Genomic DNA, 15,963 nt, shown 5'->3' on the forward strand with positions numbered 1-15,963 from the left:
GCTTCTTGCGGGCGCGCAGTGCGCGATCAGCAAAACCCTGCACGGTCGTTCTCGTCCTCGCTGGCGTCAGCACTGGCGCGCCCTGTAGCGCGCACAGCAAACGGGCTTAGCAGCTTCTGCTCGTCCACTGTCAGCTCCGCCTCCTTGCCGAGCAACACCTTGACGCAGGCGTTTTCAAACGCCGGGCTCTTCACGATAGCCGCGTCGGCGGCAAGGTACTGCGCGACCGCAGGGTGGCGCTCGATCAGGGCATCGAAAATGTCACGCACATCGAGCAGCGTGACATCTTCGTCGCTCTGCAGATTCTTAGACGCCGACTTGAACTCGCGGTGATCGTCGCCAAGAGCGCGCAGCTTGTTCTCCTCGTGGCGGGTCAGTATGAGCTCCGCCAGCTCGTCATCAGACGTGTCAATGAAGTCCTTGATAGCGAAAAGGCGCTTGATCATCTCGAGTCCCAGCGTGTAGCACCGGCCGCAACGAAGTGCTTTTTTCTAAAAACAAAAATAAAAATATTTTTTTCAGGAAAAATTCAAAAATAAAATACGAATACCCAAATTACTTACCGAAGTTTCGCGGAGTGGTTCATGTTGCGTAAATTACGCATCAGCTCCTGGATCGTGCCCAGTAATGGCTCTTAGTCGGCCATAAACATCTGCACAGCGAGGTCCAGGCGATGAGAGGCACAACCAACCAGCGGAATACCCAGAAGGTCCGCGAGCTTGCATTCACTGCACAGTTGTCACCGACGAGGTAGACAACATTAGAGATGTCTCGATCAAAGAACGGGAGGATCCCTTCGAGGAACATGACGTGGCTCGCGGAGGAGTTGTCAGTGACCTCGCCGTCAATCAAAGGCGCAAACGCCAACAGCACCTTGTCTGCACGACCGTCGTGCTCAAAACCGCATCACTGCGAGATAGTGCTCGGAATGGAAAGTCCACCCGTTGAACATAATACTGAAGATAACAGGGAGTGCCAAACCGATTTCAATCTCGGCCTGTCGCACGACCAAATGGGCGTACTTCAGCAGCGTCTCCGACGAAAGGTGCTCCAAGTTCGTGTACTTGGCCACGATGGGATCCTCGCTCCTCGAAAATGGCAGGTTGCAGGCCGTGGTCCAATCCAGCCAGCAGAAGACCGTCTGTGACTTCTGGTCGATGAAGCTTACTAGGGTAGCCGTGTTGGTGCCGCTGGCCATCATGGTCGCCACGAAGTCCGGGTGGCGCTTCAGGACATGGTCGAACAGGTTGCTGTAGCCGGTTTTGGAAGCTTGTTTTCTAACGACGGAGCACTGACAGCGAAAGTACGGAGTCGGCTCATCTTGAGAATCCGTGACGGCCTTGTAATAGTAGTTGCAGACTTGGCGGGTGCTGAACGGGTTGTTGGTTGGCATCTTGATTCGACAATGACAACACTAGGAAAAAGTCAAACTTGCGGGTGCTGGCATTTTAACTATGGTAAGGGCGTTCTAACCAGTGCTTTGTGGCGTCTAGAATTGCAGCGGAGACCCAGAAACGCAATAAAAGTAATTACCTCTGAAAAACGTACTTATTTGAAAAATGCTTTTTACGACTGAAAAATACCTTTGTAAAAAGTCAAGCCGTAAGTTATTCCACTTTTTTCTCGTTCGCGTAAAATAAATTATTCCGTACTAATATTTCCGTATATTTGCAGTACAATCTTTTATTCGGAGGGCCTAGTTCCCAGCCCACCCCTCCCCGCGCTTTGCCTCTCTCGCTCATTTCTCGATCCCTGGGCGGAGGGACGAGCAGTAAAAGCGCGCTAGTAGTGCTGTCATTAGTGGAAGCGGAGACTTCATCGAGCAGTGTTTGTGTTCACCATTCGAGTAGTCCGTCGACCTCTCCAAACGGTAGGACATATCATCTTGCATGCAGCAGGTGCTGTAGCCGCTCACACCTTAGTACGTTCTTCAAAATAGACAGCGACACAGGAGATCAAGAACCTTGGGAGGAGCAGAGTCACTAACACCATCCTCTACCACATCATCCATAAGCCACTCACGCTCGACCGGTTTGGCGTGCTAGCTCGTCTATCTACCAGGGCAGACGTGTTCGTATATTTTTTGCTGTATATGAACCCGGAGACGTGCTCACTATCGTGCTGGCGTAAGCGATCCAATTACAATTTTCGCGAAACCAGCGGTAGAAATGGTAACCGCCGACAGTGGGGTTAGTTGGGGCATAGCCCCCCCCCCCCTTATTAGGGAACCCGGGCCATGAGGCCCGGAGATTTGCAGTTCTCATTGACCGATGACTAGAAGCAACGAAAAGAAGAAAACGGGTATTGTTGTTCATGGAAGGAGGAGGCTTGCACCGAGCAAGCGCCCATCTCCGTATCTCAGGGTTAAAAATGAATTTGGATGTTGCCACAAAGAAAACCAAAAACAGCAAAACGGGAAGCAGTCGCGCACTCGTACGTCTGCAAAGCTCCAGAGTGGAGCTAAACGTTGGCTAGCGTAAAGTTATGTCTCGGGGGCAGGGTCAAATACCAGGAGGGTTAGCTGTCTTTACTGGACTTGATCAACTCCAGAACAAGTAACCGCGTGAACCTGAAAGATTTTAGCATGGAGTAGGAGTACTTGCTCCGGGGGAGTACTCAGGTCAGCGACAATAACGAGGTGACTTCGAATAACTGGCAAAATGCGAAGCCTCAAATCTCAATTTTCACTACGCGTTTTTTCTTCAAAAAACGTTTCGCTCAGCACCAACAAACACTGTTTTTTTCTCAAATTGAGAAACCACTGAGAATCTCAATGGCATTTTTGCGGGGCACTGGACCAGACAACAACAACATAATAATACTAAAAGATCCAGATTAACTGGGCTTTCCAGTGTATAAGTATTTTGTTTTGAACATCTCGCATGCTTTGCGTGCCGTCTGGTTGGCTGATACTGCATTTACAGTTAACGCCTTAGCCATGAATCGGACAGTAGTGCATTGAGTTGCCTTTTATTTTATTATTACTAATCAGCGTACCATCTACTTCTGAACCACAGGCGCTATGAAAAAGCTACTAGCATCAAATATTAATTAACGGACTTCAAAACCTATTGCGATTGAAGGAATGTAGGAATGTAATTCAAGAAGGTACCTAATATGGCATGAGAACATCTATATTCTCAACTCGGACCGCTTCGATGAAATGTGCATGATCACCAGATCGACTGTCACGAACCAATTTGACGTTGAAGCGAGTTTTCTCATCAAATAACACCTTCACCAGTATGCCTAAACTTCCGTTTGCAGCTCTTGAAATTTTTGTGTGAGCTGAATCGGCAACTACTAGGACGAAGCTTCTTTGCACGATGGCTGGCATATGCCTCCATTCGGAGACGGTTCCACCACAGCGCCGGGCTCCAGGGCTCAATCTATAGAATACAGACAGTGTACCCGCATCACACAGACTATGTTCTGTAGCAATGTTGCCAACAGTGTTGCAGGATGTCAATGCGTCAAACATGGCTGCATCAAGCAACTTAAAATTGCTGGCCGTAATGTTTCAGGATGTCAATGCTGCAAACTTTTCTGGGGCCGCCTAACGCAGTTCTTCGAACTGCGAATAATGAAATGTGCATAAAAGACTTCTTACCCTTTTTACAGGTGCTTTTTACACCAATTTATGAACCCCTGTATTACAATTGAGAATGGGGTAGGGCAAATGAACTACTGTAAAACCTGTGATTGTGCCCCATGGGGTACTCCATTAGTACCCTCCTCCTAACATGGGGCACTATTAAAGGGGGCACAAATAAAGGTAATGGGTATCCAACTACAAACAACGCTAAAAAGTCAGCTTTAGTGGATAATTTCCACTATAAATATTTATTATTCCACGACAGTATACAAACTTCAAGTGTTGATTATGTGGAATTGTACCTAAAACCTCAAACTTTTGGATAAAATGTAGGGGGTGGGGCACTACCGTAAATCACGGCGAAGATGCAACGGCGTAAAAAGAAGCTTTCAAGTCAAAATATAAAAAGTCAATTGACTCGTAAAAAGTTCGTACAATCCTAAAGCCAAGATGAAATACCAGTATTTGTAGTAATTTGGCGGTAATGTTGCATCTTCGCCGCGCGTTGCATGTTCGCCGTTATTTACGGTATCGTAAGTCCCCACTCAGATTCTAAATTTTGGGGGGTGGGGTACTATTGAAGGCTGGGGGCACAATCACAGGTTTTACAGTATCATAGCCTACCCGGGGGCGATTTCGATCGAATTGTACCTCTTTTTAAGAACACACGAACTCATGCTGGACGGCGCCCAAACGCGAACCTTCAAATGTTACCTTGTTCGGAGGTATAACAAGTTCTTAAACTGAGGTCAACATTTTATCGAACCGGAGATCGCCCTGTTTGTATCAGCAAACAAACGATTCCGTTAATCGTTAGATCTTCATGTCAGTTTCTGAATAAGTAGGCGAAGTGTCAGCAAACAAGCAAATTATCGCAAACATCTTTGAGTGCACGCAATTTGATTGGCGATTAGGCACAGAATCAAACACTAAGAGAAATTCAAGCTTGTTGTTGGCGGGAAATCAATCCGTCTTCTCGACGATGGCTAGATATTCGCGCAGGCACTGAGTGTCGCTATCAACGACATCGACATTGAGCGATTCAGAACACTACAGCGGTGAGGTATAGGAGCGAGGCACTCGTCGGCGTTGTCTCCGGGTGACGACGGACAGGGAGACAACATCAAGCACCTGGTCCGGTGTTTTATAGAGTTCACGACCATGGTGCGCTCATGGTGAACTACAAAGACCGTCAATTTGGGTGATCCGTCGTTGCTATCGACTGAAACTGTAGGATTTCCTGCGCTACTTGTCGATCTCACATAGCTTGTGTCGGCTCTTCACGCCGAAGCGCCGCCAAGACCATGCGACTTTCGCTGGATCAAGCACTGATGCTACGGCTGTGGTAGCGTTCGTTTATAAGGCTAACGGTTTCTCCTAGAATACTACAACATTAGAGTGAGCAGTACGTTAGTGCAGTGGGGAAGACGGCGGCGCCCCAGCCTGATGTGCCGCCGTGGCACTGTCGCCAACAGTAGAGGTGGTAGAGTTCGTTTCCGTTAGCAGGGGAGTTCCTGCTCTGGTGGTTTGGAGCGCGATCATAGTGACTTCCTGTACACGTGGCGTAATTGGAAATGAGGCGCTCAACCCTCTAACGTGTGGACATTTGGTCTTAGCCTCAGACCTACTCTAAAGCTTGAGGCACTGGCTCTCCGCACATCTTCAACCAAATTCTAGTTTACTCGACAAAGCCTCAAGCTAGGAGTACAGTTGTGCACCTCTTTTTCGGCACCGGTACCTCTCGATAACCTGCAAAATATAATGTTTACACCCTCCAGGTTGCGCAAGTGGCTTGCCCATCTCCATTTGCTCAATTAACCTCATCGGTATTCCCCTCCGGAGGAGGGATGACCCGCCGTCACAATGTCCTTCTAATCGTTGCCGAGAGCTGGTCTAACACTAAGTTCACTTTACAATCTACTTCAACCTCCATGCAGCGTCGCCCTTCCTCCTACATTACACTGAGTCTATCGCAGAAGAAGACCGTCTGTGAGAAAGCAAAGACCGAGCCTGCGTGGACGCACCAAGACATCGCGGATTGGGCTACACAGCACTTCAAGCTCGCCGCCGCTATGAAGCAATCTACTGTTCAAGGCATTCTGAAGAGGAAACGCAACTATGACGACGTGCCCGATGCACATGGCGACCGCAAGCGCCGCTGTCCTGATGCTCTGCGTGCTTTTGACGCCCGTCTACTGAAGAAGATCGACGAGTACAGGGACTGGCACGACAACGCCACAATTACCGGCGCCATTGTGAAAAGGCTCGGTGGATTTCGCCACCGAACCCATGTCCAGCTGACCCGTATCAATCCAGGATGCTGACCCGTATCAATCAAGCAGACTTCAAGTGCGTCATGGCCGTGATGGATCTGGACCACCAACTGTCGGACACGAGCCGTGTGACGAAGGAAGCTGGTCCCGAGGTCTGGGCGGAGCTCCGCTCAGACTCTGGGCTTGAGCGAAAATTGTCTGAGACCCGAGATGTGTGGTGTTGAGTATCCCAAGTCTGAGCTGAGTCCAGGAAGCAGAGAGAAGCTACGCGGAGTTTGATCTGAGCCTCGAGTGTGATGACCGGAGTCCCCGCTCAGGTCGAGGAGCTGAGCGGAGCCGGTTGGAGTTTGAGCTCAACCTCCCCAGTGGTTGTGGGGCCGTTGTCTAAGATACCGAGATGAGTCGAGGAGCAGGCGTCCGAGCGAGGTCGTGCCGAGCCCGAGCCCGGCTTCTACAGTGATCATGGAACCTTCACCAAAGTCGACAAGCTGGGCGAGGATCGAAGGTCTGAGCGGAGTGAAGTGGAGTCCGAGCCCAGCTTCGAATGCGATGTTTGAAGTCTTTGCTCAAGTCGAGAAGCCGAGCGGAGTGTTGCGGACCTGAGCGGAGTGGCATGGGCCTGAGCGGAGTTGTCGGAGTCCTGTTGAAGTGCCGGGTGGAGAGTCGCTGAGCTTAAGTCCAGATAGTGCTACTGACGGCGAAGTTGGTGGCACCGGCGAGTACACTCATCCGGTGAATCAGCCATGAGCCAGCCTACATTGGGCGTGACCGCTCAAGATCGCGGACACTTCAAGCGGATCTCAACGGCCTCCAGCAGCTCCAAGACGACGCTCGCCGACGTGGAGCAGCCGCATTGGCCAAGACCAAGGATATCGGGCGGAGCTTCAAGGGCCACCGGTAAGCATACAGCCGACGCTCTTCGCGCAGCCAGTCAGTGTGTACCCAGGGTGATATTGCGCCCCCACTTAGTGAGTCCTAGTTTGTGCATGTGTAAACATTTAAACAGAGTTCGTTTTGCCCCGAAGGACGCAAGTGGTGGAGGTCTTTGGCCAGAAGGTGTCTTGGCGATCATCCACACTAATTCAAGCTAACATATCAACGTTGTCAGAGTGCTTCTGTGCGACGGCAGTACGGTTATTTCATATTACTGTTACAGCTTAGGGTGTATTTCATATTTTCGGGTGGAAGGTGATCCATTCTGAGGTTTAGGCAGGGTAATTGTATTGTGTGCTTGGGGACATTGGCGTGCCCCGGTGCATTGTGTGATTATTAGTATCGATTCATTGTGGACCTGGTGCGCAGGTAGTCCCAGGGTGTGTGTGAGTGCCTTGGATTCGGACTAGGCTCAAACCGAGTCAATAACTCCAGACCGGGTCGTTGCTTGACTCGAAGAGAAGAAAGGAGAAGCTGGTACGAGCCTCACCCAGGCTCAGAGAAATAAAGGGAACTCGGCCCAGACCCAGGCCGACCGGGAAAGAAGGGGTGTTGTGGTTCTGAGCCGTAACCAAAGAGAGGAAGTGGAGGCTATTGTGTGCGGTGTCGTGTTCATTAAGGAAAACCCGGGGGATTTCGGGCTGTGGACACGTGCGGACTGGGACTCGCCAAGTGGAGCGCAAGTTTCGTCTGGGAACACCTCCGGAGACCTTCAACATCGACAACAGCTGGTGTGGCCGACGCGAGTCTGGACCCACAGCGTAGCCGTGATCAAAAGAACCGCCAAGGGGATCGCAGAGTGAGGAACACACGCCTCGCCCGACCCGAGTCGGAGCTGAGTCAAGCGTTCAAGCGGCTAATCCTAGCGAAACGGAGTGGGAGTGTTCGCTCAGTGGAAGGAGCTGAGCGGACCTCTTGCAGCGCTAAGCGGGGCTGAGCCAAGTGGTACAAGGGCTAAGCGAAGACCAAGGTCGAGCGGTCTAGCTACCTGAGCCTTCAAAAAAGCACGGGCGCTTCGTCGCTGAGCGCGAAGGCTTGCAGCTACCCAGCGGCAGTGCACCAAGCCGTGGGTGGCTGCATCGCTTTCAGCAGCGAACATATCTATGGTTTTCGCTTCGGCATGGCGTGGGAGCTTCTGTTAGTGCTGACGACGTCGAGCAAGGGCTCCGAGACTTGAGAGCTGCTGTTGCCGGCTACAACCCTCGTGACATATTCAATATGGACGAGACGTCGTTTTTTCTACCGTCGAGAACCTAAGGGGGCTCTGACGGTAGATAGAAAAGAGAAGGACAAAACAATCGAAACAACATGTGACTGTCTGCGTGGCATCTAATGCCGATGGCACCGAGCGGCTCCCCCTCCACTTCATCGGCAAGTCCAAGGTACCAGTCCCGCTGAAGGGCCGCGACGTCTTCGCCGAAATCGGCACCACGTACACCAACAACAGGTCTAAGGCATGGATGAACACGACACGGTATTGCGAGTGGCTCACAGAGATCGACGGGAGCATGCGGCAGCAGAACCGAGAAGTGTTGCTGCTTGTCGACAACGTGTCGTCCCACAACGACGCGCCCATCGAGCTCACGCACGTCAAAGTGCACAAGCTGCCCCCCCCCCCCAACACGACGGCAGTACTACAACCAATGGATCAAGGCATCATCAAGTACCTGAAGGACAAGTATAAGACTAGTATGGTGTAGGGAACATCAAGTTTTGTGTCACACTCCAAGGCCGCAGTGGAACAACGTACCAGGAGCCAAGTACTACTCGGCGGGATGACCATCCGCCGAGCTCAGTGGGCAAGAATGCGCTGATGGACCGCTGACCTCGGCTGATGGTGTCAGAAACTCAAGGCACACCGGCCCCGACCTGGCGCCACGTGGCAGGCCCAGTGATGAAGACCCAGCCGAGTTCAGGAAGGCACTGGACACGCTCAGTCGAGGTCATGGGGAGTTCAAGCCGCCGAGCTCGGCTAAACGGCACCACGTACCATCCAGATACGGTAACCGGGTCGAATTGAGTCCGGGAGTCGCCCAGTCGAGTCCAAGGGGCGCTCCGCCGAGTTAGCCGTGTTATCCGGACACCTTATCCGGCTCCGCCGATTTCACTGGGTTATCCGGACACCTTATCCGGCTCCGCCGAGTTCACTGGGTTATCCGGACATCTTATTCGGCTCAGCCGAGCTCGCCAGGTTATCCGGACACGCCGTATCCGGCTCAGCTGAGTTCAAGGGGTTATCCGGACAGGTTATCCGGCTTAGCCGAGCTCAAGCGTCGCCGAGCTCGGTGAAGAGTCGGCCGAGATCCAAAACCGCCCGCTTTCATTTGGTATTTGTATAGGAGCTTAGGAATGTGGAGGCGCCCCTTCAGGGCAGAGATAACAAACAACAGAGCAGAATTTTCTAGGTCCACAACACGTGCACGCGCTTCCAGTAAGTCCCTGCACGGGCCGGATTATGTCTGCTGTCAGCACCCGAGAGGCATAGCTTGTAGGGTGTTGACTGGTAGCGCCAAGAGATTAAGGTCGGCCGGGGTTGGGAGCGTGTCTCGCCAAGCGCGAAGGAAAAGTCTCGCCACCGCTGCGAGCCGGTGTTCCCGTACGTCCCGGGCACTGATTGCTGAGTCGAGAAGCCTTTGCTCTCGGCGACCCGTAAAAGCCCGCGAGGGTCGTCGTCCGTCCTTTGGCGGAGGGCACGGGATTTCTAATTCCGGAGTCAGGTAACTCAGCTGTCTTCCGTGATTGACTGGCTTGGGGTACTTGGCCTCGGCGAGGACGAGACATCACTGTCCCGGAAGGGCCGAACCGCTGGGGGACATCTCAGCGCAGGCCAACAAGGGCCGACTAGCTCGGCTGTTGTTGTGTTTGTAGCTAGTTGCCACATCTGACGATTTTGTGGGTGCTACTACACCACACTAAGAAAGCAGAAAGTAGAGCTAGATATGTTTTACAGTGGTGTAGCGTACAAGCCGGTAGACTTGTACACTGCCATGAAGTGGTATTCGGAGGGATGGAGTGATGTCTCCGAGCAGACTGTTCGCAACTGTTGGTGCCACACAGGTATTGTATCGAAGATGGATCTTCAATTAGTACTGATTTAACGACAAATATGTCAATACATGAAATTACCCATCCTTACTACCAGCTTTTATCGACTTGCAGCATTTGATATGGTCCGCCCTGCCGAAAACGAGGTGCACAACTGTATTTCACTGTCAGTCCTGCAACGGAAGATCATTCAGTTCGGTTTATGTAAATAATAGACAAGTTTGTAGCGATGCAAATCCCATACAAAACGTGGTCATTTCGGAGGAGTGGTTAAGGGAAGCATGGCCATCAGCTCAATTCGGCGCCCTGTCGATTGGTTTTCGCAGAGGGTGCCTGCACTAGAAAGAGAATTTCACTGTGTTGCTGATTTCGGGTCACCAAACAGCTTCGTCTAACTCTGCATAGTTTTAAAGCAATGTAAATATCTTTTGGAGACTTTAGACTTTCGAGAATCAGACGGCCATGACATCCGTCCTCCTTTTACCTTTGACATATCATGCTGTGAGCACGGTGTGACAGCGGATATTAATGATACCAGGTTTTGATGATGTTCCGTTTCTCTGAGTGCTCTTCCGTTGCTTAAAATCGCTGTCGTCAAATTTTTATTCCGTTGCAGTAACGAGATTAACTGTATTTACAGCGCCAATCAGTCTAGGACATAGGTGGGTCTGCACTGTAGATTCAAAGTGCAAAAATACCTAGAAACGGAAGTGAAGGTATGTTGAAGTTTAAGGTAGTAGTTGACTACCGCATTTCGCATGTAGAGAAACACACCCCATGTCATAGGTTTAGGTTAATTACTGCACTCGAGCCTAAAAACAATGTAAACCAAAAAACTGGGTCACGCGATCATTTCGTACACAAATTTGGCAAGATGGTTGGTCATGCGGATGGCGCGAAGCGATCTCCTCTGGGATGGAGCTTAAGCTAGCAACAAGTCTAGGCGCCATCTACAACTATGTTGCACAGGAACCACACCACTTAACCAATTATCTACACCGTTGCTTTTTCTACTACCATCGCTACAGCAGCCGTGTTGTGCGCTCTCTCGAGCTTGCGCGTTGTGGTTTAACCTTGTGCTCCCCATATCCCGCACTCAAGCGCGCCTCAACTGAGCCCACACAAGGCGTGGCTACTAACTATCACTCCGACGAGGCGTATGCCTCCAAGTGCGCGGGGAGGGGGCAGCGCGACGTTGGCGAGCTCTTCCCCTCTGCCTTCGCGCACTTGGAACTGGTGGCTCAATGTGCATGCAAAAATGCGCAAAATACCCAAATTAGGGGTGTATCTCTACATGCGATCCCACGGACTTTTCTCTCGCATCTCTGATTGGTCTAAATAAAAGTGTATCTCTTAAACCGCTGTAGCGCTCTACATGCGAAATGCGGTACCGACGATTTATGCACATAGACCGAGGAACCCTTTTCGAGGGGTGACTGAACTCCGGTCAAATGTGGGCAAATGACAGTGGGGCCCGCCGTAAAAAAACATATGAGAGTTTAGGCAGCTCCGAAAAAAGTCACCGCTAACGTTCGAAACAATGTAATTAAGTGTCGTTTGGATTAAGTTATTCATAGATAACCTAATTCAAGGTATCGGTCAGTACACTGATAGATCCTTGACAAAACTGGCGTGGAGCAGTGAAGTCTAAATCCAAAGGCGATACTATGGTATCGCTAACTATTATGAACTATTCAGGAGCAAGAATGCAGCACTAGAATTAGTTGGCATACTGCTTGTATAGACATATTAGTTGCTCCAATCATTGAATGAAGAAAACTATAAATCGCTTGCTACAGTTCTGTAGCGGCGGGAGCAACCGAGTACGAGGATTGGCATGAAACAGAAAGCGGTGACTAGACCAGACGTGTCATAGTGGAAACAACAGCCAGAATGTATGCTCTGTAGCGATGAAGGAAAAGTGGAGATATTCTCTTTTTGCCTTGACGTTTGGTATATTATTCTGACACTCTTGATAAATAGACGAAGTATTGCCGTTGCACAGGACGTAAGACGACATTGATCTCCAAAATTGCATGCCAGTTCCCGAGCAAAGTAACAATTTGCAATTCTGACACCAATTTTTCGGTCTTTAATGTTCACACAAACACCAAATGTATAGCTAACACTAGCGTTTGTTAACTGATGTCAGTGTATAGTGAATCCGGCAAACATGTATGTGAACTGAGACGTGTAGTCGTCCATCTTGAAGCTCTTTTACGTCACTTGCACCGAGTTACCGTTATTGTGAAAATCACTTACGTGTTCGGGGGGTACAGGGCTGCTCTCACTCTTTCGATGAGCTTTAAATTAATGTGATGTAAGAACAAATGTGCATATGGTGGTCGTTGAATGTAATGTGACTGAATTGCTCGTCATGATTTACATTTCTACTGATATATTGGCATTGGTGATTGCTCGATCAGAATTTAGCCTGACACTGTGGGGGATATTTAACGATGCACATCCGGAAATTTATTGCAATCGACCAGGTTAGGATCAGGATTTATTGAAATCAACCGGATTTGAAGTTTAATCTAGGAAAAAAGGCATAGCCGCACGGGGACCGATGTCACGAGCGAGTGCAGCGAGCACTGCTAGACAGCGTGCGTGTTCCCGACATTGCACATATGCTGATCAACTAGAACTTGCATGTCGCTAGTCATCCGTTGCCGCCATAAATGAAGACGGGAAAGAGGCTTGGAGTAAATCTCGTGCCGCATCTGGTAGTGCCGTCTTAGCTTTCGACCTCATTCAACCGTAAATCAATGTATACACTTTTGCTTAGCCCTGGTCTCCATGCTACAGTAGTAAATTAAAAAAAAATCAAATCATTATAAGTGGCTTTGGCGTTGCCACCATTGACCGCTGAACACTTCGTGGATGACCGCGGCTGCCACGGGGATATATTTTGAAACCAATTTGGTAAAAATGTGTGCGAGTATAGGATGCAGGGGGGCGGCGCTGAGAAGCTAAGATACAACATTTGCCGAAGCAATGCCCCTCTAGCAACCGGGGCGAATATTCGCCGTGAGGATGCTGCTATACTAGTACTATTATAGTAGTGACATAAATAGTGATATATCTTTATGACGTTCTCAGATTACTAATAGTAGTAGTACATACATAGTATAGTACTATGTTAGTTGGATAGTAGTAGTAGTAGTATCACTATTAGCCGAAATTATCACTGCACTACCAAATCCTGGTCGAGGTGACCCAATTCAAGCTCAAGTCGATCCCGGTGAAGGATGGCAATGCAGGTGAATCGCGCGCTGGTGGACAAGGAGTTCGACCGCTACGTGTTGGCAATCGATGGGGTCTCCAGGCGGTCTGCTGCGCTGCCCGTGGCGGCGCTAACGCCGCTGGACGCGGGCCAGAGCATGCGCAAGGCGCAGTGGGAGTCGCGCGTGCACCACAACGCCCTGGCGGCGGATCCGTTCCTGGGCAAGAGCTTCGGGGCGGGCGTCGCGTACTTCGTGGATGCGGAGTATCAACTTGTGCAGGTGGTGGACCGCAGGGCGGACGGGGTAAAGCTCGAGAAGGTCTACAGCTTCCCCATGCTCACGGGGAGACAGGAGAACTTGTCGGTGCAGGTGGCGGGCAAGGGGCTGCTGGTCTATTGCGACGGCCACGGGACGCTGCACTTCTTGAAGGCCGAGAGTGACCAGGAAGCAGCCAAGTGGGCTGTGGTCTACGAGTGCGCGCCGTGGGGCGTCGTGCCGCTGCTACTTTTGGGGGCGTTCTACGACGAGCAGGACCAGCATATTCACGCGGTGGTGGCGGAACCGCTCGCGGGCAATGAGGCGGATGGAGCGTTCCGAGTTTCGATGGTCGGTGTGCGTGCGGCTGTGTCTGGCTGTGGGATGGAGATCGACAGTGGATCTGTTGGGCTGGAGCACACTGTGGCGGGGATTGCCGTCGTGTCGGAGCTGCCGACCTACGTCTCGTTCAGCGGACCGGAGGTGGTGTTGCTTGTGGAGGGGACGCCTCAGTTACTGATGGAGTTGATGGCGAAGAAAAAGGTGCAGACAGCGCCGAATGCAACTCCTGCAGCTGCTGCCGCTGGCAAGTCGTCGCCTCACAAGCGACCTCATGGTGAAGATGACTTGGATGACGACGAAATGGCCGTGCTGCTGTCGAAGCTCCCGCGAGCTGGCATCGGTTTCCACGGAGAGATCACGAAGCCGAAAGAGCCTAGTGAGCTGGCGTCGCTCGACTTTAACACGCCGTTGAGCGAGCGCTTCCACAAGTCTAGCACGCCATTCAGCTCTGTCGATGAGCCTCTTCATGGAGCACCCGACATCGCCACTCGCTACCGCAAGGAGAGCATTGGCGCCCACCAAGACCGACCACTCGAGGTTCCCACCGCAGAGTCCATTCTCAGTGGCTATGAAGAGTGCGACAGTGGAGATCCGAACGCCAAGGCGGCACTGCTGCTGGTGAACTTTGAGCAGAAGGTGGTGCAGGAGCAGGTGGACATCGACTGCACGAACTTCCAGTTCCTGGCCCCAAGCGCTCGTGTGAACGGCTGCAGCGACTTCAAGTCCTCTCTTCTCTTCCGAAATGATGTCCACGGCCTCATTTTCGAGCTCAACGTTGAATTGGCCCGGCTGACGCTGAAGCACGCAACCACGCTGCCAGCGTTTGGCTTCGTGCAGGCGTCCAAGCAGGAGAAGAAGTTCATGTCGTTCCATCCGTCCGGCTCGTTCGCCTGCATCGGCGAGTTCGAGCGGCGCGTGTTCGTGTACCAGGGCAATGGGTCCGACGAAGAGCGCAATGCTCACACGCGCAAGCAGCACGTGGTGGAACTGGGCGACCAGCAGCTCCTTGGGCTGCGGATCGTCAACGACGACACCATCCTCGTGCTGACGCCGACCCAGGTCTACTCGCTCGGTCTGCCTGCACAGTGCTGACTGCACACAAGCTGCATACGCCTTCACAACTATGTCGTGCATGTAGCAAAACCCAGTAATATCAATTTATGACGGATCGCTTCAACAACAGGTTGCACCATCGGAAAACATTCATTCTTTGTTGCCTTTCTTTTCATGCAATCATGTTAGCTATTATTGAATTCTAGTTCAGCCAATCCGGCCAGGGTTTGGTAGTAGTGAGAATTTTGGCTAGTAGTGATACTACTACTACTATCCGACTCAGAGTCGATAGCACTAATACTACTATTAGTAGTTAGAGAACGTCATTAGTAGATATCACTACTAATATCACTACTATAGCACTACTATAGTACTACTATCTACACTGTACCCATTTCTGCCGCTGTTTTCCTCCACGCGCGCGAACTACGACGCCAAAGCCGCAGTGTAAAAGGTCAATCCTTGTTCGTAGTGGCCAGTCACGAAGTAACCTAGGAATGCTGTTGAACAACCATGCCCCAGCTAAACTCGAGCAAGTTAAGCAGCTGACCAGTAACGCCGACGAGGACATCACCGCAAACGATACAGTGAGATTCAGCAGCTTTGAGCAAAACAGAAATTCAGACACGCACCAGGATCAGCCACCGCACGATGCCACCCGAAAATGATCCCTAAAGTCAGGACGGTAGTGAGCACATCTCCGGATTCACACACAGCAAAACAATATGCATATTGTACATGCCTTGGCCTTGTCGTTAGATGAGCTCCACACCGAGTCGATCGATCGTGAGTGCGGTATGAATGATGTAGTCAGGGATACTGTTAGTGACTCTGCTCCTAGCTTCTTTAACTCCTGCGTCGATGTCAGTAAGAACTTGCTGAGGCGCGGGTGGCTGCGAACCTGCTGGTAGAAGTATTAGACAAGCAAGATGATGCGTGCTGGCAGCCCTACCGTTTTCAGAGGTCGACGGACTACTCGACTGGTGAATACAAACTGCACCATGAAGTCTTTGCTTCCTTCCACCAATGGCAGCCCTCCTAGCGCGCTTTAACTGCTTGTTCCTCCGCCCGAGTATCGAGAAATGAGCCAAAGAGCGCAAAGCGCGCGGAGGGGAGGGCTGAGAACCACCTATTTTCGCGCCTTTTGAAGGTCTGCCGTGGGTTGAAGTTCGGGATAGTAGTAGTGATATCAACACTACTATTATCACTACTAGGGGCATTTTTTCTCGCTACTATAGCT

At 51.0% G+C, this 15,963-nt stretch overlaps 3 protein-coding genes across 3 annotated transcripts; 2 read left to right on the forward strand and 1 right to left on the reverse strand.

Annotated features, from left to right (window-relative positions):
* Window positions 1–26: 26 nt before the first annotated feature.
* On the reverse strand, window positions 27–1,393 carry PHYSODRAFT_259536 (hypothetical protein; the record flags this gene model as incomplete). The annotated part of the gene is made up of 3 exons (XM_009525358.1): window positions 27–491; window positions 703–878; window positions 982–1,393. The coding sequence occupies 3 exons, from the start codon at window positions 1,391–1,393 to the stop codon at window positions 27–29; spliced, it is 1,053 nt and encodes a 350-aa protein (XP_009523653.1).
* A 7,021-nt stretch (window positions 1,394–8,414) lies between these two features.
* PHYSODRAFT_391339 (hypothetical protein) lies at window positions 8,415–9,842 on the forward strand (the record flags this gene model as incomplete). Its single annotated transcript, XM_009525359.1, has 2 exons — window positions 8,415–8,495; window positions 9,723–9,842. Coding segments are annotated over 2 exons (201 nt in total), but the record flags the coding sequence as incomplete, so codon positions are not given.
* A 3,261-nt stretch (window positions 9,843–13,103) lies between these two features.
* Window positions 13,104–14,762, forward strand: PHYSODRAFT_496426 (hypothetical protein; the record flags this gene model as incomplete). Its single annotated transcript, XM_009525360.1, has 3 exons — window positions 13,104–13,670; window positions 13,719–13,871; window positions 13,920–14,762. The coding sequence occupies 3 exons, from the start codon at window positions 13,104–13,106 to the stop codon at window positions 14,760–14,762; spliced, it is 1,563 nt and encodes a 520-aa protein (XP_009523655.1).
* Window positions 14,763–15,963: the final 1,201 nt, after the last annotated feature.

This window comes from Phytophthora sojae, assembly GCF_000149755.1.
Source record: "Phytophthora sojae unplaced genomic scaffold PHYSOscaffold_3, whole genome shotgun sequence".
In the NCBI taxonomy this organism is placed as follows: domain Eukaryota; phylum Oomycota; class Peronosporomycetes; order Peronosporales; family Peronosporaceae; genus Phytophthora; species Phytophthora sojae.